The sequence below is a fragment of the Ceraceosorus guamensis genome, assembly GCF_003144195.1.
Source record: "Ceraceosorus guamensis strain MCA 4658 unplaced genomic scaffold IE81scaffold_61, whole genome shotgun sequence".
NCBI classification, from domain to species: Eukaryota; Fungi; Basidiomycota; class Exobasidiomycetes; order Ceraceosorales; family Ceraceosoraceae; genus Ceraceosorus; species Ceraceosorus guamensis.
This window is the reverse complement of record NW_020290056.1, coordinates 1-25,434: the sequence shown is the minus strand read 5'-3', so window position 1 is coordinate 25,434 and position 25,434 is coordinate 1. Positions and strand designations below refer to the sequence as shown.

Genomic DNA, 25,434 nt, shown 5'->3' with positions numbered 1-25,434 from the left:
GTGGCACGTCTCGGTTGAGTCAAAGCTTGCACAGCAAGTATGTTAGACAGGTGTGGGGTCTCGCACCCCTTTGAACGCCATACCATCACGACTTGCGGGTGTCGCGAGGCACCTTGAAGGAGCCATGGCTACCTGCGTGCCACAATGGGTACGGCGACGCAGTCAGTCAGCGCGCCCTCACCCGCGAGATTCTCGCCTTGCCGCTGCCCGAGTACGCGGAGGCTGATTGCCCGAAAAATCTCCGTCAGGACCGAATTTGGCGGTATATCCTACGTACTGCACGAATTTGCCATCACATTCAACCTCAGAGGTCCGTCGATGGGGCGCTTGCCACATATGGCAGCGGACAAGATGCTGTTACACATAGCCTTGGACGCTGTGCGCAACCTGCAACCTGCAATCTCCAACATCATCATCCGACTTGCCAAATTTCCACCAAAAGTATTTAACAGGGCGTGAAGCGATTCGTCCATCGTCTGATCTCTCTCCGTCTCCTCAGTACCCAAGACGGCACTTTGACGCGTGCCCGTGTTCGCCTACTTCGCCTCCTTGCCTTCACTACCCACTGGTGGGCAATTTTTTGCACGAAATGCCTTTCAACACTTATCTTCTCAGAGGTCTGGTATGCCTCGCCCTTCTGCAGGCACTACTGCAGGTATCTGCAGTTCCCCTGGGGGGATCCCGTTTTTTCGGCGCTGCCAAGCTGCCCGAAGTGAGTCTGAGAACCGTTCAAGCATCGCCATCGTGTCGGACTCGGAGGCCACTGACCGCGTCATGTATCCCACAGACTGCCGCAGACGGTGCTGCTGCCCCCGCCGCAGCGACGGAGGACAAGTGGTACAACAGCAAACCTCTGCTTGCTTCCTACCGCCGCATCACCTCTTGGCGCAGCAGCTCACGTGCGCCCGATAGGGAACTGGAGTCCGTGGGAACCACGGCAATCAAGACTCCTGGGGGGAGTTCGAGCGAGCCTGCAGTGAAGTGGTGGCAGAAGAGACCGAAGCAGCCTCTTGCACCTGGTGTAGCCCACAAGACTCTGCCTGGCGCGACGCTCTCCCACACGGCTTCCGGTAGACAGCAAGTTCTCGTCCACCCAGGCCACGATCCGTCTTATACTCAGTACGACGATGTGGATGTGCCAAAACTGAAAGTCAAAGACAATGCTACCGGAAAGTGGTCGCTTTCGGAATCCATGGAGCGCAAGCCCACCGTCATGTGGTCACCTCCAAACTATCACGTCGACTATAAGCCCGCGAGCCCATACTTTGGAACTGAACGCGAGAGAAAGTTCCCTCTGCCAGAGCTGCGTTACTACCAACCAAAGCGCCCTTTCGATGCTGGAGAACAGTCGATCGCTTCTGCGCATGTCCCCAGCAGCACCAACATTGGCAAGGACAAGCACAAAGCTTTCGACATGGACGAGCACCACGACTTTGACGCGCATCAAGGCAACTCGTCACCTCGTGTAGTAGACAGTGGGTCGGCAATTCCGGCGCATCATGGGTCTCCTCTCCATGGCGAGGGTGACGGGTTGCATCAGCGAGCGCCGGGAAGCCCACCCGGTCGAGATTTGCTCAACCGTCGTGACGAGTCCGTTGCCGGCGCCGCTTCCACGCTTGTACACGTTAGTCGAGCTTGAGTCTGTCCAAGCGCTAGTGAAATGCTACGGAAATTCGCGTCATTGTCTTTGGTCGTTGTGTCGCCGTTGCGCTGACATCCTTTATCCTTTTGTGGTCGCTTTGCATTGCAGAAGCGGGCTACGTTTGTGAGACGTGCCCACAAATTCACGGGTAGGACGGTTGAGTCTTCCATTCCGTCCACACACAGCTTACAGCGGCGCCTATTCACTAGCGAGAGGCAGCCTCTCAACAAGGTCAGCACGGCCCGTTCAGTGGATACTGGACTTTGAAGGATGCTGACACCAATTCCTGTCAAGAAAGTTGTCACGCGTCCTCCGTAGACCCGCTACATCAGAAGATCACGCGGCTCCACTGCTTGAGAAAGACGAGGAAAAGTTCGTGGGAGGCTATCACCGCTACCACAGTGGAAGCACGCTCGGCGTAAAGCCTGGCACGTCGATGGTCACTTCGAACCTCCTGCCTGGTCATCCCGACACCGTACTGCCTGGCGCTAGCCTGTCGAGGACAGCTTCAGGCTCGCGTCAAATTTTGCTGCATCCAAATCACCACATCGAGATGGAGGTGGATGCCGCGAAGCAGCAGCTCCACATTGTAGCTAAAGCGCATCCTGGGGCAACGACGGGCGAGCTCTTGAGAGCCAAAGAGGGCCCAGTCAGCACGAAAAGCTTACCTTATGATCCTCACTCGCCGGAATCCGAGCTCAAGCAAAGGACACGCATCTGGGTGCCTTTGCGCAACATTGAATGGCCTTCCTTTAATCCTGCTACACGAATCAATCAGCACGGACAAAGGGAATTAGTCGAGTACAGAAGATCCGACGTCAGATTTTACGATAGCCATCCTGGTGACGATTCGCTCGCGTGGTCGAAGAGTCTTGCTCACATTCCTGCTAACTCCCTTATCGGGAGGACCTTCAAACTGCCCGCCTCTCGCGTTCACCTTCAGGGGTCGGGGCAAAGCCACTCGCCAGTGCGATTCACATCTGAATCGAACTCGCCGGCGCGTATGGATCGACGCATGTCACCTGGCGAGCCTTCCACTTTAAAGAGAGTGAGTTTGGTGCGGAGGTTGCAGAAGATTGTTTTCACGCTTCCCTTACTCGATGAACAACATTCTCTCTCGCACAGCTGACCCGATTGTTCGCTGGTATAGGCAAAGAGGCCACAAATGATTCAGTGATTCAGCCTCTCATAAAGCCTGAGGAGGTCGTTTCTCATCAGCGCCAGGTGCACGGTCCTTCTCTGGGGGCGAATCCCAAGGCGGAAGTGGGCGCTATAAGGATTCCTGCAGGCACACCCGAGTCTGTGATTCCTGGTGCAACGCTATCGCGTACATTCTCGGGCAAGGCGCAAGTGCTCTTGCATCCAGGCCATGATCTGACGATCCATAGCCATAGCTGGGAGGACAGGATGGAGCTGCATTCCGCAAAAGGCACTTCGAAGCGTGTTGCGCTTCAAGGCTTTGTGCCAGACTCGGAGGGACGGCGAGCTCGCATTTGGGCGGCGCCTGAAGGGGTGGTCATCATGCATCATTCCAACAAATTCCCGGTCGCCTTGGTACAGCATGATTTGCGACACTATAGACTGACGGAGCCGACGGACATGGGCAGGCTGAGCAGAACGCTGGCTCAGCTTGATCACAAGATGGGCAAAAGTAGAAAGGAACCGTATGTTGTGCAGGGTCAAGAGCAGGCCCAAGACGCGTTTCAGGAAGCAGCACATCAGCGGTCAATCGACGATCACGTCAAGACGAGCGGGACGACTCTCCACGGCCAGTCCAGCGCAAGAGTCGAACAGCTTCGCGTAGCCGGGACCCCCGAGTCGAGCGTGCACGGCGCGACTATTGCTCGATCATTGTCCGGCACGAGGCAAGTCTTGCTGCATCCAAAGCACGACTTTGACGTGTTCGTCGATGAAAAAGATGCGCTGCACCTGGAATCGAAGTCGGACAAGGACGCAAGGATGAAGGTGTCACCCATTGAAAGCTCTGACAACATCAGACATCCCACCCGACTTTGGGCGCCATCAACGCGAGTCGGCCAGGCCACACTCCGAAGAGCTAAAGGTGGTGTGCAGACTCCAGATATTCGATACTACAACGATGAGAAGGCTGCGAACATGTCGGAATTGAGCAAAGAGCTGGCTCAGGTCGGACACTATTCAGCGATCGGCAAGGGGAGCCGTTCGCCTTACGAGCCCCGCGTGCCGACCATGGGACGCACGCAGCGCACGCATGAAGACGCTCGACGAAAAAAGTAATTGAACTCCATCCTTGCCATCACCAATGGGCCACGCTGCAGGAGCGACTCGTGACTGGGACTTTTGGCGAGGGACGTCGTGTTGCTATATAGCTCGGCGTACGAGACGTCACTGCGGACCACTTGCGAGGTCTTTTGCGGCTTTGTCTTGACCCGATGCTGCGCTCAGAGACGTGATTCAAGCGTTCGACGTGAATCGCAGCCTGCCTGCCTGCCTGCCTTCCACCTGGTCAATGAGTGGAGGAGTGTAACATGCACCTTGATTGACTCGTGACTCGACTGTATGCCGCGCACAATCCTCTTGCAAGAGCATGCAGAACAGAGATTGTGCATGCTGGGCGACATCAGGGCGGCGTGGATGGGTGTGTGAGATTGTGAGCGGAGATGACGAGCATCGATGGACGTTGCGTCACGGTGCACTATACGCACGAAGCGCGCGTGTCGTTCGTTGCATGGCATGTATACGCAGGCAGGCCCCAGAAAAAGTTTGATTGCTGCAATGTCATGCATGATTGCGCCCACTACGCCGCGACATCCCGGGGGCGCGCGCGCTAGCAAAAGTGTATGCATGCTGGTAAGGGAAGCTGCATGGCGTCGTCTTTCGTGTGGCGGTCACCTCACCAGTCTGAGTCGCAGTCAGAGTCGACAGCTAGTTGGCGAGTCATGACGACAATGTGAATGTGAATGTCCAAGTTTCGCCAATAGGCCGCTATACGGTAACATGCATGTTGGCAAAGCACTTGACTCACGCGCGTACGCATACGTTTTGCAAGATCGAGGCGTGCGGCGCGGGGGGGGGTAACGGCGTGGATGCGAGCGAAGGAAAGGAAAAAGGAGGGACGGAGCACGAGGTCTTGACGCCTTGTTGCATTCCTGCATGATGGCTGGCTGGCTGGCTGGCTGGCTGGCTGGCCAACTTGGTCGGCTCTCGGCAATGGAGGAGCTCGAAGCGTCACTCAAGACTGGTGCATGCAACGCAAGCAAGCAAGCACTCAACTTTGACTCGCGTTCGGCTATCATTTGCATGCTGGAATCACGAGGTCCAGCAGCCAGCCGCACTTGACTGGATGGCGACTTGCCCAGTCGATGAGTCTCAACATTTATGATCCTTGCTCGCGAAACCCGGGCCCCAATCTGTGACTCAAACTCGCAGTTTGCGTGACAAGTCGTCATGCATGCAGTGAGTTCGCGGCACCTCAAGAAACTTGCTCACACACGCCCGGCACTCGCACCCACACCCGCACCCGCACCCGCACCCGCGCCCGCACCTTAGCGCGTTTCGAGGGCGGCATAACCACGCGGTCAAATTGGATTCACAATCGATCGATCGATCGAGGCACAGAACTGCCCTCCGCCGCACCCTTCACTCTGACTTCACGACGAGTCACGACTTGATTGTACGCGTTGTGCGTGCAAGGCGTGCATGCACGCAATTAAGCGTCCATCAGGCAGCAGAGAGAGGCTTGTTGTGTGTGTGTGTCGCGGCATGCTGTGCTTCACAGTCATCAGTTGCAGCAACGATCACGACTTGTGCAATGTACCCGTACCAACAAGTCGCAGGCGGTGCGGGGGCGCGGTGATGTCTCGGAGTATTCGGACTTTCAAGTCTTGTGTGTGTGTTCGGAGGATAAGGAAGCAGTTCGTCATCAACAGTCACAGTGCGAGCATAGTAGTCAAGAGTAGTCACGAGTAGTGCATGCACGTACGGCGCATCCTTGATAGCCGACCTCGTGATTCGACGCCGAGGTGCTGGCTTGGGGGGCTTATTGGTGCTTCATCTCTAGTATCCATCCACTCACTCCCTCTCGGCCAGTCAGTCAGCCGTCACGAGTAAGGGGGAGGCGGCAAGGCGAGATTCAGGAAAGGAGCTCCCTTTACGATTGCGCTACGTCGCTCGTCATTGGGTGCACTGTGTATAAGATGCTCACTTTACCATCCCCTGCTCGCAAGTCTCCTCTCCCCTCCTCCCCCCACCAAGAAAGCAGGTTCTTTCCATCCTCTCCTCCCCGCCATTCCCTTCCCTTTGTCTCAAGGCCTCAGTCGGCCACCCGTTTGCCCCCCATTTTCATTCTTACCCACACAACTAGCTGGTTCTAGTTCCCCCTCCTTGCCTCAAAAGGAATTCCTTTCGAATCGCCCTCCAACTACGGCCCAGACCCACCGTTTGAATCTTCGCCTCAGCCCCCTCCATCATCCCACCTCTTCCCGCGTTCAAAACATGCGTCTCGCCGGACTGCTCGCCCTAGCAGCTCTGCTGAGCTTGACGCTGCTGAGCAGCTCGAGCAAAGCCATGCCGACGGATTACATGTCCAACTCGCTAGCGCTGTACGATACGAGCGCGCATCTGGACAAGCGACTAGCGCCGGCCATCGTTCAAGGGATTGCTCGATTCGCGCGCTTGCTTGAAAAAGTCATCGGCAATCTTGTGGAGAAGGCGAAGCAGGACAAGGCGATGCGTATCAGGTTTACACAGGATACGGTCAACGACATGTCCAAAGAGTAGTGAGTTTCGCGCGCCAAGTTCCGCTCGCTTGAGCTCAGCTCAGCTCGACGTTGCGATGGCTCTTCAAGTGGAAGGAAGGGACCTTCTCTGCCCCTATCCTATCCCGCGCTCGCAAAAGTCCTTGACAACTGACCAAGTCGCGACTTGGACTCCCCCTTTCCCCCCCCCTCCGCACAGCCCGGATACGAACATCCTGATCGTTCATCCCAAGCACGATTTCCACCCAGGAGGCACAAAAGGCGTGGATTGGTTTCACGAGCACAAAGAGGTGGACATTCAAGTGGGCGGCACGATAGGTTACGAAGTGTACGGATTTCAAGATGGTTGGATCAAGCGGTACGGCGATGGAGGTTACATCAACTGGGCCTGGAACGGTGTGCTGGCCAAGGATCCGGAAGAGGATAAGAGCAAAATCACTTTTTCCAGGAGAAAGAATTAGAGAGAGAGAGAGGGAGGGAGGGGGGTGGGGTGGGGTGGGAGAAAGAGGGGGCCGCCCGCACCCCGACGGCGGCGAGACCCCGTCTTCGTAATCCCCTCTTTCCTTTTCTTGATCTTGTTCTCATCGTTCCTTGGACCCCTCTTCTCCTCGTGCGTAAGATGCCTCACCGTCAATTGCATCGAGTCATACCCGCGTCTGGTCAATGTCCCGACTCGACTCGCAACGATACACGTCGAGAGAGAGAGAGCAATGAGCTTGCTTCGTAAGGCTAGCTCACAAGGTGGGTGATCCCAATAATGACCGCAAATGGATTCCAAATGTACATGCTTGGTGATGAGAGAAAGGGGGAAAGAGAGAGAGAGCACGAGCACGAGCACGAGCACGAGCATGAGCAACTTTTATGATGGTTCGACGCAACGCGAGCGACGTGGCAAACTAGTCTTCATCCAAACAAGAAGGGAAAGGGGAAAGGAGGAGGAGGGAGGGAGGGAAAAAAGTCCGAACTACGCTCACGACCCCGTCGCAAAACAGGGGGCCGAGGCGTCGCGTCGCGTTGCGGTGGCATGTATTTTGTGACGACAAGGGTCAATCTGCCGAGACTCTCGGTGGAGGCAATGCGGGGCTATGCGGCGGTTGCCTGACGTTGCTGACAGGTCTGAGCGCTTCGGGACTCGTCGCAGTCGCAGTCGCAGTGGTAGCGTCCGAGGGGTGCAGAAAGCCCTCGTTGCTCGAGCTCGTCGACGTCGTCGTCGTTGACAATCTCCTGCTGCTCTGAGCACCAGGACCAGAAGCGCAAGCAGAGGTGCTGCTGCCGCTGCTGCCGCCGAGCCTATTCCCAAGACTGCTCACGTCCGTCGCGCTGCTCTGCACAGGTCTGAGCGCATCAGGACTGGTGCTGAAGCTCAACAAGAGTTCGGCATCTTCCGCTCTGCTCGTGCGCTGTGCCAGAGGTAAAGGTGCGAGACCCCTGAGCAAGGTGCGAGGCGTCGCTTGAGTCTGCTTGAGCGCAGGTGCGGGGACTTGCATAGCTGCGGAACTGGCCGCCCTGCTCCTCGAATCGCTGACCGCCGCCGCCGCATCTTGTTGGCTCGAAGAGGAAGAGGGACGAGATTTGACGTCGCGCGAGCCGTCGTTGAACGATAGAGGCTGGAAATGGGTGGAGGATCGTTTGCGAGATCCGACGGCTTCGAAATTGGGAGAAGAGGTGGCAGAGGCGGGAGCGGATGCGGATGCGGATGCCGAAATGCTGGTGGACCGCGATGTGGCGGAGGAGGTTGTGGAAGCGTTGATGAAGGGGGAGGTCTTGATGGTCTCTCTGTTGGTCCGCCCATCGTCGTGGCGCCTGTAGGCAGAGGTGGAATGAGCAGCAGCAGCAGCAGCAGCAGGAGGAGGAAGAGGCAAGACGGAGCTGGGCAACATGGGCCAGACGGGAGTAGCACCGTTGATGTTGACATGCGATGTGCTCGGTCTTCGCGCATCGTGTTTGTAAGCTGCTGAATGCGCACTGCTACCGCTAACGCTGTACGCCGCAAGACCGTTGCCGCTGCCGCTGCCGCTGCCGCTGCCGCTACCGCTGCTGCTTCCTCTGCGCAGAATAGGAGATTCGGCGGAGAGGGACATGATAGGGGAGGTGAGAACTGTGGACGATGCGCTCATGAGCGAAGGAGTGGCGGTGAAATGGGTGAATGCGGGCGAGGCAGATGGATATGGAGATGGAGATGGGTATGGATGCGATGTCATCATTCTCCTCTCCAGCTCAGCGATGCGTGCTTGCAGCTCGTAGATGTAGTCTGCACCAAAGGCGAGGACGCGCGATGGATGGATGGATGGATGGATGGATGGATGGATGGATGGATGGGTCAGTGATTGGCTGGCTGGCTGGCTGGCTGGCTGGCACTTCATCTGCCCCGGTCTCTCGTCTGCCGTCTGCCGTCTGCCGTCTGCCTAGCTGCCCACTCGTCCAAGTCCACCAGTCAAGCTCACCAATGGCGTGCGTAAGCACTTCGAGTTTGTGCAGACCCAGCTCTTCCTCCTTGTTGTCATCATTCTTTTTCCCCTCTTTACGTTTGCGCACCCTTTTCCTCTTTGCCTTTTCTCCACTCCCCATCGCACCCGCTCCATCCGCACCAGCACCTGCGACACCTCGATGCAAAGCATTGTGACCATCATCATCATCATCATCACCATCATGAGAAGCAGAAGCAGCAGCAGCAGCAGCCCTTCTTCTTCCTTGCACCTCCCTCACGCAAGCAGGAATGACTTGACAAAGCGTGATCAGACACTCGTTGATCTTTTCCCTCCTTCTTCGTTCGATCTGCGAGTGCGTTGCTCGCCTCTTGCTATCCCGCGGCGTTTTGACCTTGCTGCTGGGTGGTGTGATGTCGATGGAGGAAGAGGCGGTGCTTGGAAAGGCTTGCATGGCTTGCATGTCGAGCGCTGCTAGATGATCATTGTTTCGCTTTCGCGGTGTCGATGTTGAGGAGGAGGAGGAGGAGGAGACAGAGGAGGCCCCTGCTGCTGCTGCTGCTGCTGCTGCTGCTGCTGCTGCCGACGCCGATGCCGACGCCGACGATATGTGAGCCGTCTTTACGCCGAGCGACATTTGAGTGCGGGTGGTAAATTGCTGAAAGAGATTGGGATTGTATGCGGTTGTAAAGCTGCGCGAATCACGAGCCTGGCCTTGCCTGCCTGCTTGCTTGCTTGCTGACTGACTGACTGACTGACTGACTGACTGACTGACTGACTGACTGACTGACTGACTGACTGACTGACTCGCTCGCGACCAGAGATGAGTGACGACCTCTAAGAGCAAGTCAAGAGATGTGAGGTGAAAGGTGGCTTGAAGGGATGATGCAGTTGAGGAGGAGGAGGAGGAGGAGGAGGAGGAGCTGGATGAGATGAGATGAATGTGCAGCAGCGTGCTCATCATGACCACCACCACCACCACCATCACCACAGCTGGGAATTGAATGCGAATCACACAAATGCAAATGTGAAACTTGAATCAGAAATCGATTGCCATTTGCGTGCGTGCGTGCGTGCGTGCGTGCGTGCGTGCGAGTGCGCCCACCCCGCCTACCAAACCATCCTTGCCTTCCGTCTCCGACCGGAGGTGGGCACTTTGACTGGCAGCAGCAGCAGCAGCAGCAGCATGCAGCATGCAGCATGCAGCATCCGCCAGGCCGGCGCATGGGCGCGTGTGTGTGCCATGTCGCGTGCGCTCGCCTTTGAGCACACGAGGCGAGCCGGCGGCCGACGTTTTGCTGGTGCGGTGTGGTGTGGTGCGGTGCGGTGTGGTGCGGTGTGGTGCGGTGTGGTGTGGTGCGGTGTGGTGTGGTGTGGTGTGGTGATGTGGGTGTGGATGTGGTCTGGTCACGCGGACGTGCACACGCAGCACGCACACGCGAGCAAACGTGCGCTCTCATTGACCGTCGTTGTGAGCGCGTGCGCACATGTTCATCGTCGCGTCGATCAAGCATGAATGCATGCATGCATGCTTGCCATGGCAATCAAATCAATTTTTGAATCAAGAATCGAGTACTCGACGGTCGGTCGCGTGACCGTGCGGTGCGGTGCGGTGCGGTGCGCGGTGCGGTGCGGTGCTGTGCGGTGCGGTGCGTCTTCGTGTGGCTCACTCAACTCGGCCGAACACGTGAAAAGTTGTGTTCATGGTTGTCATGAGGCTGTGGTGCATCGCGTCAATCACGTGAATCCACGCAAGAATTTCATCTCAAGAACGGCGCGAATTTCAAAGAAATCAAAAATGAGGAAATCATTCAATCGTCACATCCCTTGATCTCCCTGCTTTGGATGCTGCCGCTCGCTCGCTCGTTCATCATTCATCATTCTCATTCTCGATACACGATTTTGCCGAGTCGTGAGTGCAGGGCGATCACGAGTGGGATGGGCGGATCGAATGCCACTCAACACTGTCAAGCCAAGCAAGCTTCATCCTCGGCAACGATCAAGACGACATCCTCCCGCTTCATTCAACATTCACTCGACATCAAGCGCCCGCCCAATCCCCTTCTCCTCTTCCACTCGCGATCATTCCTGTCATCTCGTTCTGCCATGCCTACCACCCCCAGCAGCAGCAGCAGCAGCAGCAGCAGATTTGCCAATGGCAGGGTCAATGGGGTGAATGGGCAAGGCGCGAGCGATGTTGCATCCAGCTCCAGCTCCAGCTCCAGCTCCAGCTCCAGCTCCAGCTCCAGCGCTTCAAACTCGTGCGCAGACTCGGACGAGGACGTGTCCTGTTCGGAGGAGCATGACGAGGACGAGGATGAAGAGGTGCAGCGATTGTTCCGAGCTGCTCTTGCTGCTGAGCAAGCCAAGAGCGGATCAAAGCGGAGCGCAGGCTTGGACGGCGATGAGGATCTGGTCAGTCTGAGCTTGCGCGGGCATAGGCATCCGCACGGAGGCGCGCACAGCATGGACCAGTCGGCAGCGGAGCAGCAGCAGGACAAGCTGACAAGGTGAGTGTATGCGGCGGCCATGGGTTCGTGAAAGGAACCTCCACACTGTGCGCGCGCCCGCTGATAGCATACGCGGCCGTCGCATGGACTTTTGCACATCCTAGACACGAGAGCAAAGCCAAGCAAGATGCGGTGGACTCGCACTTGGCCAAGCTGAGCGGTGGCAGGAGCGTGCCAGACGACTCTGGCAGGAAAAGGACGCGAGCAGAAAAGAGGCAGGCAAAAGTTGTGAGTGAGAAGGGGGGGCGGACGTTGCGTGAGATGCGTGAGCTCCCAGGCACTTTCGCACCTTCCTTGCGCTTGTTTTTGTGCATTCATCGTCGCATCAACACCCTTCGCAACGTACTGACTTTGCGCGGCTGACCAATGCCTCCCCCCCCCCCCCAAAAATTTTCAGAAACGAGCACAAACGGCCGGTCCCGGCTGGTACGGCATGCCGGCATTTCCGGGCGCGGACTCCAAATCGGGCAGCGTGGGAGCGAGCACTTTGGCAGCTAGCAGGTACGCCACCAATCCTAGGGGACGCACGGCGGAAGAGATGCGAAGAGAAGTGCAGGCTATCCGATTGAGGAATGCGCTGGATCCAAAGAGGTTCTACAAGGGTGGAGGCAAGGTGGAGAAGGGCATGCCAAAGTATGCGCAGGTGAGTCTTTGCGGGCAGCGCAGGTTGCGCAGAAGCGGGGATCTGTGCTCGCGAAAAGAGCAGTGCGTCCAAGGAATCCTGACTTGGCGTGCCCTTTTGCGATGCTGCAGTTGGGGAGGATCGTGGGCTCTGAGATCGAACCTGGGTCCATCTTGCCAAAGTACAGTGCGGGCACCTCGGCACTGGAAGAGGTCGTGAAAGATTCAGAAGCTGCGGCTTATGCCAAGCGCAAGTTCAACGAGGTGAGTAGTGAGCTGAGCTGTGCGGCTTGGCCAGTGGTAAGAAGACATCTGAGCTTACTTTGGCGCTGCCGCACCGCCCTGTGCACATCAGCAACAAGAGAGGAACGCTTCGGGAGGCAGGGGATACTTTAAAGCGAAGAGCAAGAAGCCTAGGCATAGACGATGAAAGGCATGACATTCCATTCGATTGCTCCTTGATCGCGTCGATGCGCTCCTTGTGGAATGTGTGAAGGGGAATTAAGCGCTGATCTCGACGCCCTCTGCGTGATGTCGCATGCTCCCGTTTTGCTATGTTGTTGCGAGTGGTGAGTGGTGGGTGCTAGCTAGCCGCTAGCAACCAGACATACGCTACCATCTTTCGTCCCGGTGGCGGTACGCTGCGTCGGGATCAACCAGCATCGATGTCAACTTGATCTCCACCGCGATGGATCGCTGGGTTGGCGGCGGCGGCGGCGGCGGCGGCGGCGGTGATGTGGGTGGCGTGGCGTGGGATGGCGGGGGGACCGGATATCGCGAAGGACGCGCAAGGTGGAGCGGGCAATGATGCAGAGGATTCGACCTGCCGAGTGCGGAGCACAATGCGCGACGGCTGGTCGCCACCGCACCTGCATGGAGTGTGCAAGGAGTGTGAAAAAGGGCATCATCGACTTGACGGTTCTTCATCTCGAAGCGCACAGGAGCGGGGGTGGGGGTACATTGCAATCGCAATCGGTCTTGTTTTCGCTTTGCGCTTCACGTCGGCACTGGCCCTCCTTGTACCGATCGGGTCGTGCTTGGATGGAAAAGGCCTCTTTCTCAGACGGCTGGCTTCGGCGTGCGCACGTGCCGAGAATGTTTGTCGTCACCCCAGCAACATGGCATCTGTGCACCCGCATCACCAAAACAGAGCACAGACTGGGAGCTTCACGCCACCAAGCAATGATCCGTAGCGCGCCGTACATCTCTGCTCTTTGGTGATCGTTTAGCGGCCATGAAGCGCAGTCGGTTGTCGGTAGACTTGTGATCGCAATCCGCACCGACTCGCTTACTTGCAAGGTGCTTCTCCCTGATCCTTAGTGTGGAAGAGGGCGCTTCTTCGTTCAAGTCGATGTATTGCTTCGTTTGCGACTCCGTGCAGCCACTCTTGCCCTTCGACAACATCGGGCAAGGACCTCTTGACGCGACGACTCCGCCCGACGTGCTCTTGTGCTCTGCAGTGCGATCTCGGCTGCTTCGGACAAGACCTCTCTGACGCTCTTAGCCTTCGCTTCTCTCGCCTAGCAGATCCCCGTCTCTAGCAACGAAGGAGAAGCAGCATTGGGTATGAGGTCGAGCTTGTCGGCTGCAGCCACTTGGGCTCCGCAAGCTGTCCTCGGGCTCCTTCTGGCGGCTTGCGTGGTGGGTCATCCTTTGATCAAAGAGGTGAGTACATGCTCCTCCCCGGGCGCACCTCGTCTCCAAGTCTATACAGGCTTTTGATACGCAGCTCTTTACAAACAAACGAATGCAGTGCCTCGACTGCTTTCGCGTGTCCGAACACGTGAGATTGAACAGCAAGGCGCATCATCAGATCTTCGCGCACTCGGACAACCATACGCCAGAGCACGGTTTGGATGAAAAGTCGAAGGCGACGTCGACGCAGCTAGCGCAAGTCGCAGAGCTCCCTTCCTTCAAGATAGACATGAAGGATTACGTTGCTGCCAATCCTCTGCTCAAGGCCGCGAGAAACATGTAACACGAGAATGGATGGGAGTACAAGCGTTTGTGGGGCAAGCAAAGGAGTGGAGAGGAGGTGAGGGAGCATGTGGTGCAGCCTGCTCCATCGGCCAAATCTTCCAACGCCCTGTCCCATGCGACGGGCAGCACCTTCTACGCCAAACCGGGTGAAGAGTGGACATTTCTACGATCCCACTTGGTCAAGCACAAGCCCGCTTCGGCGGGATTGCAGCAGATCGAGTCTCAAAGACCCATCTACATTGGCGGTCGACCCAGATTGTACGATGCGGTGCGCGGAAATAAGATCGTGGGCAAGATTCGCACGCCGACTCATATCGGCATCAAGGGCATGTACGATGCGAGCACCAAAGAAGCCACTGCTCGAGCCTTCGAACTGGGAAAGCCGGATAGGTCCACGGCCGAGAGGTTTTTGGATGGGCTGAGAGGTCAAGCTATGCGCGATCAAGAGGATTCCGAGGCAATGAAGACGAAACGCTCGGTTTGAGCGTGGAAGAGTGGGAAAAGTGGGTGATGGTACGGCTTTACAAGCTTTGAGGCCGGATTTCTGATTGCGCTTCAGCAGAGCCTGGCGACAGCCTGCCGATTGGTCGGCTGCTTCGAGACGAATCCGAGCGTTGAGGACACGTCATACAAAGCGCGTACTGCAAGCAAGGGAACTCTGCGGGACTTCGATCCGAGTGGCTACCTACCATACCACTGTACGCATCATTGACGTAGCTCGCACAAGACATGCAGACGGTCCGAAATACGAGTAGAGCCGCGAGTGTGACACCTTCTCCTCAGGTCGGTTGTTCACAACGCGGGAGGATTAGTAGCTGAAGCAAAAGGGAAGCTCGTCGAGCGCAACGACGAGCGTCGACGCCTGACGGGTGTGTCTTTCACCGCCGTCTCTCGGCTGAGCTAGGGTGGCGGCGCTCTGCTTGTAGTTGCTTTTGCTGATAGCAGTGCGCATTGGCGTTTGGCGCCCATCCGTCGAGCATTGCCGTGCCGGTACACACGCGCGTGGATGGAGGATAGTTGATTGACGAAGAAAAAGTGCCCACCGTGAAGCTTGGCGTTAGGGTGCTGACAGTTGGCCACATCTGAACTTGTTCTGCTGCATCAGACAATTCGGTCCGTGTCTGAAACCCACTGAAGAGTTTTGCAAACATCCTCTTCTACACCATTCGCGCAGCTCATTTCTTCTCTTCTCAACATTGACAGGTCTGCGACGCTTCTGCCAAGTCTTTACGATCAGTCCTACTTGCCTTGAGATTCCCTTCGAGCCTGTGAGTAGCTCTACAACGAGCCCTACCTCTCTTCGAGTGGCGCGCTGACCGAGGACGATCCACACTAGTCGCAAAAATGTCTCGAGGACTGCATCTCGCTGCGAGCATTCACATACTCGTCATTGCTGTTCTTCTCGGCACAAGATCTGCCCACGCCATGCAGACGCCCCCTACGCCGGACACGCGGGTCTCGAAAGCAAAACCCGACGCTGCTGCTGCTGCTGCTGCTGCTGCTACGCCTTCCTGGTCGTCGATTTGGAAAAGGGCGCCACTCCTTTCGAGCCTTGCCAAAAAAGTTCTCATCAAGCAGGAAGAAAAAGCATCAGCGACGACGACGACTTGGCGAGGAGGTAATTTGAGTTGCCTAGGCTGTGGCAAGACGGACTTTAGCGATCCAGGACCTTCGCCACCTCGCAGAGGCTCGCCGGTGACGGAGTACAGCATCAGCTCTGACAGCCTATCGAGCTACGCTTACAAAAAAGCCGAGCATGACAGCATGGGCGATCTGAAAGAGTCGGTTCGAGCGCACAAACAGGCACAAAAGCTCAAAGGATCGACGCTCCAGTCCGAATCTTCTGGCTTCCTCGCAGCAGCAGCAGCAGCAGCAGCAGCAGGTCCCAGGCCAAGCAAAGCAGCCAGCACGCGATGGTAAGCGTCGAGCGCGGGGCGGCGCCTTTCAAAGACGGCTTTTTCCCAAAAAGGGACCGCAGCAGGAAGCTGGGCATATGCAAGATTCTGCCACATCGAACAATGCACGTCGACGACTTTTTTTTTGGCTGCTGGCAGAGAGTCATTCGCACTCGCGCCATGGCTACGCTTACGCCGATGTCGGCGCTTCTAAGTCAGCCCCCGCCCGGCAAACGCGGCACGAGGGTCAAGTTTCTTCTTCGCATTTGCGCAAGTGTGGCGGGTTTGCATCTTACTAGGGCCAAGAGTCAATGAACAGGCCTGTCTACGAGACCTTGAACGACCGGGCCCTGAGCTGAGCTGAGCTGAGCTGAGCTGAGCTGAGCTTGCTGCTTCTGAGCGTTGGCTCGGCTCAGCTGGCAAGGGTGAACGCCGTTTACCATGTCCTAGTGACGAGCGAATCCTCGGAGCTCTGACCAGCTCGCTCTGATGGAAGACTTGATTCGGATATGAGGTCATGAAGAAAGGCGGTAAGGTGAGCGCTGCGCTGAACAGGTCTCTTGCTCAAATAAATCGTCGTCTCGGCGGCACTCAGAAGATCAGCAGCTGGTGCGTCGCGAAACCACGCGCTCTCGGACTGGAAAGCAGCACGATTTGCCGCGGTGTGCTTCAATTCCCAAAAAAAAACGATGGAGACACTGTGCATTCACCAGAGAATCGTATGGGTACAAAGGGCGTGCTGACACCGAGCGCAAAGATATGAACAAGGAAATGATAATGCAGGGAGTCGGGGGGCGGTGCTCACGCCACAGTTGCCGACTTCTCGTCTTGCACATCCGGCGCCGACGTGTTTCTCTTCTCTGCATGTGTTCGTCTATGATGCAGACCCTCGATATCGCCATACTCGTTCTCCCCTTCATCCTCGACCACACGATGACCTCCTCTAGCCTTCCTCTCGTCCGACAGACTGTTTGCAAACTTGGACTTGCTGCGCACGTAGGCTCCCTTGAAGTAGAATACGAAGATGGGAATGACGACAAAGATGCCGACGAGAGCCAAAAAGGTGCTCGCCCACTGGTAACCAAGGTTGCTGTAGAGAGGGATGGCGTACATCGTCGCCACGCCTGCGAGGCCATTACGCGCAAAGGCATTGCCACCGGTAGCCGATGAAGAGTAGGGTCCGTAAGCTGCGACCATGTAGTCGATGGTGGCCATGTAGATGGCGTAGTTGGCGATGGCTACGAGCACCGAGCCTACCATGGGAGCGTATACGGGAATGCCGGGCCCGTGATCTGGTCCGAAAGAGGTCCAAGCGTAGATAAAGAGACCGATGGGCTCCAGAGGAGCTGTAAAGAGCAGCCACCAGAGTCTAGATTCCGGAGTGACGCTGTCAGGATCGCGCTTGGCCTTTCTCTTGAAACGCTCGATGGGGATGATCATGGAAGCCCAGCAGATCATGTAGCCGATCCAGATGGGCACAAAGGTGAGAGCGGTGCGCGGTGCCATGAAGCCCCATTGCTCGTACACCAGCTTGAAAGACTCGATGAAGACGAAGACGAGAGAGTCGGAGAAGCCGCTGAGCAGGGAGCAGCAAAGCACGATTGGCTCGGTGAAGAGCATTTCGAAAGGTCTCAACCAGGTGGTCAGGATACCTCTGACGGTGAAGCGCCTGCCGCGGACCTCGTTTGGACCCCAAATCTCCTGGCCCTCCTCCTTGCGCCGCCGTTTGGCTTCGCGATCCAGCAGGACGGAAGAGCGGGTCTCGGGCACTGTGAAGAAGTGCACGGCTTGGACGAAGCCACCAAAGATGAGTTGCAGCCAAAAGATCCAGTGCCAAGAGAGATACGCCTCGGCAAAGGGACCGATGAGAGGGCCGAGCGAAGAGCCGCCGACGCTTGAAAAGACGACGTAGGCGATGGGATACGCCTGGTTCTCCGCTTCCCACATGTCCGCCACCATTCCCAACGTGACGCTGCCTCCAGCGCTGAACAGACCTCCAAAGACCCTTGCAACGACGACGGATCCGTAGTTGGGCGCTAGGGCGCAGGGAAGTTGAAAGATGTTGACCAGACCTAGAGAGATCTGCATGACGATTCTCCTTCCAAGCTCTTCGGACCAGGGAGCCCAGAGTTGAGATCCGAAAGCGTATGCGATCAAAAAGACGGCAGCTCCTACGCGCGCGCCTTGTTCGGACAAGCCCCACTCTTCGGGAAACTTGCCCACACCGTTTTGGTAGACGCCCGTATTGAAGTTCATGGACAGCTGCACCATAAAGATGACGGTGATGATCCACCACTTTTTCCACTCTGGGAAACTCACGCCCAGCACCTTGTCCGCACCTTCATCTTCATCCGTCAACACGCGTCTACCATCCGGCGCAAACTTGCCCATAAACTTGCCGCTCCTCGTGCGGTGCTCGATGGGCTCCTCTGGCTCTTCTTCTTCTTCTTGCTGCTGCTGCTGCTCTCCCCTCTTTTCCGCTTGCGTCTGCGTCTCTTCCGAATCGGGAGTGGTGACGGCAGCATCGACGACGGTTTCGACGACGGTTTTCTTGGTGTCGTTGGGGTCCTTCATCTCCTTGCTCTGGCTAGGTGCGACTTGTGACGACGACGCGTCGCTAGACGATCCCGCTGCCATCTTGCAGCAATCGAGGTCGCGGGTGGCAAAGAGGCAGGAGGAGAGGGGGTGCGAAGAGCTACTGCTCTAGCGGTCTGTGGGAAAAGCAATGCGCACTCGATGGGGGGGCTCTCCCAACACGTCTCTACGGTCGAACAGCCGAGCGGACGAGTGATGTGGGATGGTGGTAAACAGCACTACGCAAGGCCAGCTAGCTATAAGATGAATTGTCTGTGACGTGGGTGCTTATGTATCCATGCAGCGCGACTCGACTTTGATCTCTCATGAGGTCGAGGCGTGCCGAGAGATCGGGTGCGGGTGCGGGGCAAAGACAGCTCAAAAAGAGGAGGAGGAAGGGAGCCAGCCCCCTTCGATCGATCGCGAGCGCGGGTGTCATGGGGTGGAGGCAGGGCCTCGCGTTAACGGGTCCCAGGCACTGGAGCGCGAGTGCGGGTGCGAGTGCGAGTCACAGTGCGAGTGCGAGTGCTCAGTCCAGGTGCACAGCACAGCACAGCACAGCACAGCACAGCACAGCACAGCACAGCGGCCCTTCGCAGCAGCAGGAGGATGTGCCAAATCGCCGAGCGCATGCATGCATATTGCACCTACAGTCTGAGTACCGGTGCCGGTGCCGGTATTTCAAAACAAGAATCAATCACCCGAAAGGCGGGCACAGTCGGGGCAAGCGAGCCGGTTCAGAGAGAGAGAGAGAGAGGGTCCTGTAAATCACAACTTGCGATTTCTTGAGGGGGACAATACGCGGTCCATTCACGTTGACATCACAAAACCCTGATGATGCCGTCGGTCAAGAGCGGACAGGGCGGGGCGGCACAGCGGGCGGTACAAGAGGGAGGGAAGGTGCGGAGCGGGAGCGGAGCGGTACATGCAGCAGCCAGCCCCCCGGCCAGGTGCGGCTGCGTGCGGACAACTTGATGCGGTGATGAAGGTGCGTGCAGCATGCTTGCATTTGCATAGCTCCGCTTTCAATTGTGAATTGCAAGATACTGCACGAGTGTGAGTGTGAGCTAGTGGATCAGAATTATTGATGAATCTCCAAATGCAGGTTCGGTTGTGCATCGATCGCGCGGACGCTTCAATTCAAATCTTCGTTTTCTATAGATGAGCCGTCAGAGTTGCTCGAGCGTCGATCGCGCGATGATGCGGCGCGTGCCCGCCCGCCCGCCCGCCGAATGCGCCTGCGCTTGCATACAGTACCTGCAGGGTCCCTGACGATGCATACATACGTCATTTTCTTCTTTTACCGCGGTAGCGCGATCGATGCACGCAGCTTCATCGATGACGCGCGCGTCTTGCCAAGCAAGCAAAACCCTGCTGCTTGCAGATGGCTGCGTGGCCTTCATGCTGCGCTGCTATACTCGACTGTGTGACTCGTGACCATGCAAAGCGTAAGCGACTCGGGAATCACATCACGATCTGCATTACTCGTGCACTCGTGCACCGCGACTGTGCTGACCATGCTCCGGGCCACGATTGGCGAGCGAGGGAACGGCAAGTCTTTGCGATCTCATAGGCATTCAAAGAGCCCGACCGAGACGAGCGAGACAGGGGGGGGGGATCATCCACGGTCACACATTCGTGATTCACGATTGGTAGGGTCAAGCAAGCGTAGCTGCACACACAGCCTTTCGCGCCACTTGAGATGGAGGGAGCATTCGTGATTGCATTTACAGTCACGAGTACTTTACGGGCAATTGCCCAGCCGTAGATACAGTACGTCGTAGAGGCATACAGTAGATGGCATGGCGCAAGAGGCCTACGCGATCATTATTAGTCCCCGTTGCATCCTCGCATCAAAGCTTCACGATTCACGATTCACGATTCACGATTCACGATTGGTGATTGTCATGTTCTTGTGCTGCGCGGCTGAATGCGGGTGCAGGTGCAGATGCAGGTGCAGATGCAGGTGCAGGTGCAGGTGCAGCAGAGCACGGTCCGAACTTGCCGTTGATCAGGGTGCGGTGTGAGCGGAGGCGCTGGATTCTTGAATTCGAGCTGGGGCGGCCATTCATTCGTTTCCATGGCAATCGCCAAGAAATCAAAAAAAAAAAAAAAATACTAGAAGGCGAATCGAAATCAGAATCAGAACCGGTCGAAAGATGCGAGTGGGACCACAACAGCAGCAGCTACAGCAGCAGCAGCAGCAGCAGCGGTGGGCTTCTCCGGCTCATGCAGCGTCGCCCCCAACGGGGTGGTGTTTATAGCGTGGGAAATGTGAATCCGGCGCGGTCGAAAGGCTTCGCTCGAGGATTTTTGGCCTTCGCCATTCTGCGTGGCTATTGTAGTAGTGATCGTTGGACCGTGACGCAACGCAGTCACACATCTTCTCATGACGGAAAGAATGATCGCGCGATGGCGGATGTGATGCGAGGAACCGCAACTCGAAACTCAACAGTCTCGAGTGCAGGGTTCGAGGAGCAGCCAGCCAGCCAGCCAGCGGTGCTTACATCGGGAACAGAACAAAATAGGATCCGATACACTTCAAGATGTCAGGAACGACTAACGAGGCTTGGGGGGACAGACTAGGCAGTTGAGAAAGCAAGACTGCAACTTTCTCGGCGATTCGCCAACTCGTGTCCAGAAAGAGCAACCGCAGCATTCGTGATTGGCTGTTACTAATCGTTCCCCGACCCTTGCTTCGGTTCTAATCAAGCGTTACGCTTGGGCAAACATAAGCAGACCTCTTCTGCCACGTACCGTCACACTAACGAGTCCCCCAATTGCAGTCACCATCAAGCGTCCTTCGATGAGATGGGAAAACAGACTGGCAGCTTGTTGACCGATTCGGCCGATAACAGTCGCAAGCGCGCATTCGCGCCGAGCAAAATCCGCACTCTCGAGTGTTCATGTGAAGGGCATTCATATTGCAAACTTCGAGGCTTCGCTTTGGTGGTTTGTCAATGACGGACGGACAGACGGGACGGACGGTTGAAGCGTCGCGATCACGTGCCATTGCACTTACACCGGCTAGATCCTTTTGCGGACTCGTCGGACTGCAGAGGAGGTTTTGAGCGCCAAGCAGAGCTGGCTGCAACGAGGAGAGGCGGGGACTTTGTGATGATGATCTCTGGTCGTCTTTGCTGTCCTGAGCTACACAGCGCGAGGCGCTCAGTGCGCTCCCACTCCGAGCCCGACGATGCATGCTCAAGAGGCGCCCCCACGTCTTTCTTGATTTTCGTTTTCGTTGTTGTTAATCTCTGACCGTCGGTCTAAGGCTAGTGGGATACCTGATCTTGTTCCTAAACATCACTGGCGTCATGCCGACCATGGAGTGATCGTCGTGAGGCGTCATGTCCGGAATCGTCTGCTCTTCGTACCACCTGTGAGAATGTTCCGGACTTTTGACCGTCTTTTTGCACGCCCCTCCTGTAAAGCAAGAAAAAAGCTTGCCTAGAAAACGTCGTTGAAGTCGTTGCTGCTGCTGCTGCTGCTGCTGCTGCTGCTGCTGCTGCTGCTTTTGAGGCTTCCAGGAGGTGCCTCTAGCAGCTACCGGTAGGGCGAGAGAGGGACTCGTGCGAAGCTCGGATGAAAATCGTTGCGCGCTTGCTCGTCGAACTTGCGCCAGGGGCTGCCCTTGGGCGTTGGAGGTGATGCCCAGCACCACTTCAACGAGGGCAAATATCTTGATCAGTCTGATCATCGCTATGGATTCTTCGTGTTGCGTAACGAGTCAGATCTACGGAAGCGAAGCGGGGCGGGGGGGTTCCGTTGCTCTGCTCGGTCAGCTCGCCTCGCATGGCTATGGAGCACACGTCCGCACCGATGACTCACCTTGTTCCACACTTCGAAGGAACAAGATATTGAGACGGTCACACGAAAGCTTAGAAATGCCGGGGTGTGTGTGTGTGTGTGTGTGTGTGTGTGTGTGTGTGAGTCCAACAGCAGGACTGGTTGCAAAGAGAGATGTGCGTCGAGCGGTAGGGGTGCAAGCCGTGCAAGACGTCGGGCGCTGCGCGCACCCACCCTCCCCGCAGCATACTCGCGGATGACCCAACGGCCGCCAATCGTGAATGATCCGATGCAGCATCATGTTCAACGTGCCAGTAAACGCAGCGCTTCCGACAGTGGTGAGTGGCGTGTCGAAGCGCCCTCCTCTCCACACGATTCCGAACCCGCGCGCGGACTCTTTACGCCAACATTGCCTCGCCCCGCCCGCCCACGAACTTGTGTATTGGCGAACGCCGAGCGGCGCAGCGCCGCAACGAGCGCGAAGCGGTGCGCCCGCCGTCCTGTTTGCTTGTTTCCCCCCCCCCCCCAGCTCGCAAAGTCTCTTCGACCGTCCGCGCTCTGCGCAATGGGCGGAAGAGCTTGCGCTAGGGCGGGTCGTACAAAAGCAAGCATCCGTTCTGAAAAAACCAAGCCAAGGGCATTTGAAAATACGTAAATGTGGTCCCCCCCCCCCCGTGCTAAACGCGGCACCGGCCCCGGCCCCGGCCCCGGCCCTGCTCTGCGCCATTCACCGTTCGCCACTCGCCCCACTCGCCCCACTCTCGCGCCCCCCTTTCTCCTCCGAGCTGCGATTTACCCGTTTCGCCACTCAGGATCCACGCCTTTGCGCAGTGGAACGATATGCGCCAAAAAGGCCAGGCAGGCCCCGGACGCAGGCCCCCGGACGAAGCATCCAAAGGGGGAAGGAAGGGCGTGGCGAGCAGCGCACGTCGAACAATACACCCGCGCCCGGCCTTTCCCGTTCGCTATTGGACTATTTCAGAAAGTCCTGCTTCTGAGGGCGATCTTTGCTCGCCAATGCCGCAGCAGCAAGCAGCGGCAACAAGGACGGCGAGGGGGTGGTGGGGGGGGGGAGAGAAGCGCAATCACACGGACCATGAAGCACAGAGAGCGCGGGGGGCCCATCCATGCGCGCTAAAGTCTGTTCGGGCCTCGCAAGCTTCCTCCCTTTACCTTCTCCCCTTCTCGCACCCGCTCCTGACTTTGTCAAATGTTCAAACTTGCTCCCGCAAACAAAGACCTACAGTGAACGTGCCATGCGCAGCAGCATCTTCTCTTTTCCCCCCTCGCCGATCACGAGCTTCGACTTTCTGCGCTTGCCCGCCCACCCCAGCAAAGCAAGCAAGATCGAAACCTCTTGTCCCTCGCCCACTCGATCACTCCATCGTATTCTAGCGCGCACCTTTTGACTATTACAGAGCGTGCATTGTCGTTTGCGTCGTGCCGCCCTCGCCTGCTTGAAGCTGAAAGCTTCAAAGAAAGAAACAACGGCAGTTGCTGAAGCATTGCACGAAAGTTTCTCATCGGCCTCTGCATTGCTGGCTGCGCGTGCGTCTCCGTGCCCCAGCTTTCACTTTGTAGATCCGACGATTGGCCAAAAGCAGGGTACCGTCTCCTTGTACTTTTTGTACTTGGGGCTGTTGTCAAAGAGAGGGGCGAAGAAGAAGGAGGAGGAGAAGAAGAAGGAAGCAAATTCAGCATTTCTGGTTTCGCCCTCGCAAATGCGCATGCATAACCACCATCGCCACCCCAAGCAGTCCTTCCGTGCACCTGCACCTGCACCTGCACCTGCAACCCCGCCCACTCACTCATCTCCCAGCTTCTTGTCCATGCCCTTTTCGAGCAAGGGTACGCCGCTTGCGAAGCGGATAAGCGAGTACTCGAACAGCGGTCCTACAGCTGCTAGACCGAGCAGCACGGGTGCAGGGCCCAGGATGCCCACAGAGGAACTGGAAGAGAGTGCTCGGACAGAGAGGAGGAATTGGGCAGACCAGAGCGTCACTTCGCCAGCGTAGCTGCGCGATGCAGCGAAGGAGGGGCCAAAGGGAGAAGAGACATTAGTTTTCTCGAAGAGGCGCGGATGCGCAGTGGGGGCCAACGATTGCCATGTCCAACTCACTTTGGATGACGACTGACGGACCAGGTACCAGAGCTGATGAACTTCTCATCGTGCTTGCCAGCCTTTTGCGCTTCTCTGTTGGGGGTGGGGGGCGAAGTAGAAGGAGAATGGTGTGAGGATTGCATGCCCGTTACAACCACTCGCACAGCATCGTCAATCGCCCTTTTCCATCCTCGCGGCAGTCGCTTATACGCCTCGCTGGTTGGCCACGCCCACTCGCCCTGCGGAGCGTCGCGCTGAGCCTACAACGACTCACCTCCAAGCGCTCTTTTGCCTATCTGCAACGATTTCCAGTCCCCAACCTGCAGCCCAAAGACCTAGCGCTGCAACGTCGACGATGCCGAGCGCAGGATGAGCCTTGGCTGGCAAGACGTTGATCAGCCATACAGGCAGGGCGGTAAGGGTGATCCAAGTGGCTTGAGCCATCCTACGGGGAGGTCCGGCAAACAGGTGAGCAGGTGAGCAGGTGAGCAGGTGAGCAAAAAGCGGAAGCCTCTTTCGCGCTCTCACTTCCCGCAAGCCACTCTCACTCCCCACGTCCCAACCACCCACACATGCGCGCGACCGCGACCCCACTCACCAAGCGCCAAAGAATTTGACAGGGCTCTGCTTGATCTCATCGAACCTCTCATCCTTTCCGCTCTTTTGTATCCTCAGCGCCAAGAAGCTTCCCAAGCGAGCGGCCCAAGCGACGACCAGAGCGCTGGCTATGAGCTGTCTAGGTGCAAAGCTGCGGAGATTGGGCAGGATGGCTGATTTGTCGCCTTGGATGAAACGACGGGTGAGGTAAGGGGAGTAGAGAGAGGCTGCTACGCCTGAAAAGAATCCCAGCGAACCTGTCAGATCGTAGAACTGCCGGTGCCGGTGCCGGTGCCGGTGCGGGTGGACCGAGCGAAACAGGAGGGAAGAGTGAAGGAGAGGGCAAGCGAGGGAGAAGTGTGTGTGTGTGTGTGTGTGAGCACGAAGCACGCACGGGAGCACGGCATACATGCATGCGCTCTTGACTTTTTACCTTTTCGGTCTTGTATGCGATGGCGGGCACGCTGGCCACTGCTTGTCCTCCATAAATGATGGCCAGCGTAGGCACCAAAGCCTTGAAACCTGCGCCCAATCCCAGTGCTTGCGCCATGCTTGCCGGGGGG

General features: G+C 57.1%; 10 protein-coding genes across 10 annotated transcripts; 6 read left to right on the top strand and 4 right to left on the bottom strand.

The window, feature by feature from the left end:
• Positions 1–589: 589 nt before the first annotated feature.
• IE81DRAFT_360905 (hypothetical protein) lies at positions 590–4,269 on the top strand (the record flags this gene model as incomplete). Its single annotated transcript, XM_025516722.1, has 5 exons — positions 590–712; positions 788–1,475; positions 1,852–1,873; positions 1,961–2,690; positions 2,768–4,269. The coding sequence occupies 5 exons, from the start codon at positions 590–592 to the stop codon at positions 3,896–3,898; spliced, it is 2,694 nt and encodes an 897-aa protein (XP_025367793.1). The 3' UTR covers positions 3,899–4,269.
• A 1,846-nt stretch (positions 4,270–6,115) lies between these two features.
• IE81DRAFT_349050 (hypothetical protein) lies at positions 6,116–6,839 on the top strand (the record flags this gene model as incomplete). The annotated part of the gene is made up of 2 exons (XM_025516337.1): positions 6,116–6,399; positions 6,578–6,839. 2 exons carry the CDS (start codon positions 6,116–6,118, stop codon positions 6,837–6,839), a joined length of 546 nt encoding a protein of 181 aa, XP_025367792.1.
• A 585-nt stretch (positions 6,840–7,424) lies between these two features.
• Positions 7,425–9,267, bottom strand: IE81DRAFT_331489 (hypothetical protein; the record flags this gene model as incomplete). Its single annotated transcript, XM_025515255.1, has 2 exons — positions 7,425–8,629; positions 8,823–9,267. The coding sequence occupies 2 exons, from the start codon at positions 9,265–9,267 to the stop codon at positions 7,425–7,427; spliced, it is 1,650 nt and encodes a 549-aa protein (XP_025367791.1).
• A 1,643-nt stretch (positions 9,268–10,910) lies between these two features.
• Positions 10,911–12,365, top strand: IE81DRAFT_331488 (hypothetical protein; the record flags this gene model as incomplete). Its single annotated transcript, XM_025515254.1, has 5 exons — positions 10,911–11,314; positions 11,419–11,542; positions 11,712–11,957; positions 12,068–12,199; positions 12,291–12,365. The coding sequence occupies 5 exons, from the start codon at positions 10,911–10,913 to the stop codon at positions 12,363–12,365; spliced, it is 981 nt and encodes a 326-aa protein (XP_025367790.1).
• A 1,396-nt stretch (positions 12,366–13,761) lies between these two features.
• On the top strand, positions 13,762–14,387 carry IE81DRAFT_214904 (hypothetical protein). The gene has a single exon (XM_025510996.1). It carries the CDS (start codon positions 13,981–13,983, stop codon positions 14,335–14,337), a length of 357 nt encoding a protein of 118 aa, XP_025367789.1. The 5' UTR covers positions 13,762–13,980; the 3' UTR covers positions 14,338–14,387.
• A 709-nt stretch (positions 14,388–15,096) lies between these two features.
• On the top strand, positions 15,097–15,871 carry IE81DRAFT_368121 (hypothetical protein). The gene is made up of 2 exons (XM_025517125.1): positions 15,097–15,183; positions 15,252–15,871. The coding sequence occupies exon 2, from the start codon at positions 15,260–15,262 to the stop codon at positions 15,833–15,835; it is 576 nt and encodes a 191-aa protein (XP_025367788.1). The 5' UTR covers positions 15,097–15,183; positions 15,252–15,259; the 3' UTR covers positions 15,836–15,871.
• Positions 15,872–16,443: 572 nt separating this feature from the next.
• On the bottom strand, positions 16,444–18,794 carry IE81DRAFT_325365 (MFS general substrate transporter). The gene has a single exon (XM_025514491.1). It carries the CDS (start codon positions 18,445–18,447, stop codon positions 16,612–16,614), a length of 1,836 nt encoding a protein of 611 aa, XP_025367787.1. The 5' UTR covers positions 18,448–18,794; the 3' UTR covers positions 16,444–16,611.
• A 2,840-nt stretch (positions 18,795–21,634) lies between these two features.
• On the bottom strand, positions 21,635–22,084 carry IE81DRAFT_349045 (hypothetical protein; the record flags this gene model as incomplete). Its single annotated transcript, XM_025516336.1, has 1 exon — positions 21,635–22,084. One exon carries the CDS (start codon positions 22,082–22,084, stop codon positions 21,635–21,637), a length of 450 nt encoding a protein of 149 aa, XP_025367786.1.
• An 806-nt stretch (positions 22,085–22,890) lies between these two features.
• IE81DRAFT_325362 (hypothetical protein) lies at positions 22,891–23,810 on the top strand. The gene has a single exon (XM_025514490.1). The coding sequence runs from the start codon at positions 23,301–23,303 to the stop codon at positions 23,580–23,582; it is 282 nt and encodes a 93-aa protein (XP_025367785.1). The 5' UTR covers positions 22,891–23,300; the 3' UTR covers positions 23,583–23,810.
• IE81DRAFT_325360 (DUF1295-domain-containing protein) lies at positions 23,682–25,434 on the bottom strand. The gene is made up of 5 exons (XM_025514489.1): positions 25,305–25,434; positions 24,873–25,144; positions 24,549–24,719; positions 24,293–24,367; positions 23,682–24,188 (listed from the first exon to the last, which is right to left on the bottom strand). Exons 1-5 carry the CDS (start codon positions 25,419–25,421, stop codon positions 23,978–23,980), a joined length of 846 nt encoding a protein of 281 aa, XP_025367784.1. The 5' UTR covers positions 25,422–25,434; the 3' UTR covers positions 23,682–23,977.

Coding starts and splice junctions, on each gene's coding strand:
- IE81DRAFT_214904 (XM_025510996.1), top strand. CDS start 13,981: ATGTGGTGCAGCCTGCTCCATCGGCCAAATCTTCCAACGCCCTGTCCC.
- IE81DRAFT_368121 (XM_025517125.1), top strand. CDS start 15,260: ATGTCTCGAGGACTGCATCTCGCTGCGAGCATTCACATACTCGTCATT.
- IE81DRAFT_325365 (XM_025514491.1), bottom strand. CDS start 18,447: ATGGCAGCGGGATCGTCTAGCGACGCGTCGTCGTCACAAGTCGCACCT.
- IE81DRAFT_325362 (XM_025514490.1), top strand. CDS start 23,301: ATGCGCGCTAAAGTCTGTTCGGGCCTCGCAAGCTTCCTCCCTTTACCT.
- IE81DRAFT_325360 (XM_025514489.1), bottom strand. CDS start 25,421: ATGGCGCAAGCACTGGGATTGGGCGCAGGTTTCAAGGCTTTGGTGCCT. Junction 24,720..24,872: donor GTCAAATTCTTTGGCGCTTG/GTGAGTGGGGTC, acceptor ACCTCCCCGTAG/GATGGCTCAAGCCACTTGGA. Junction 24,368..24,548: donor AGGCAAAAGAGCGCTTGGAG/GTGAGTCGTTGT, acceptor CACCCCCAACAG/AGAAGCGCAAAAGGCTGGCA.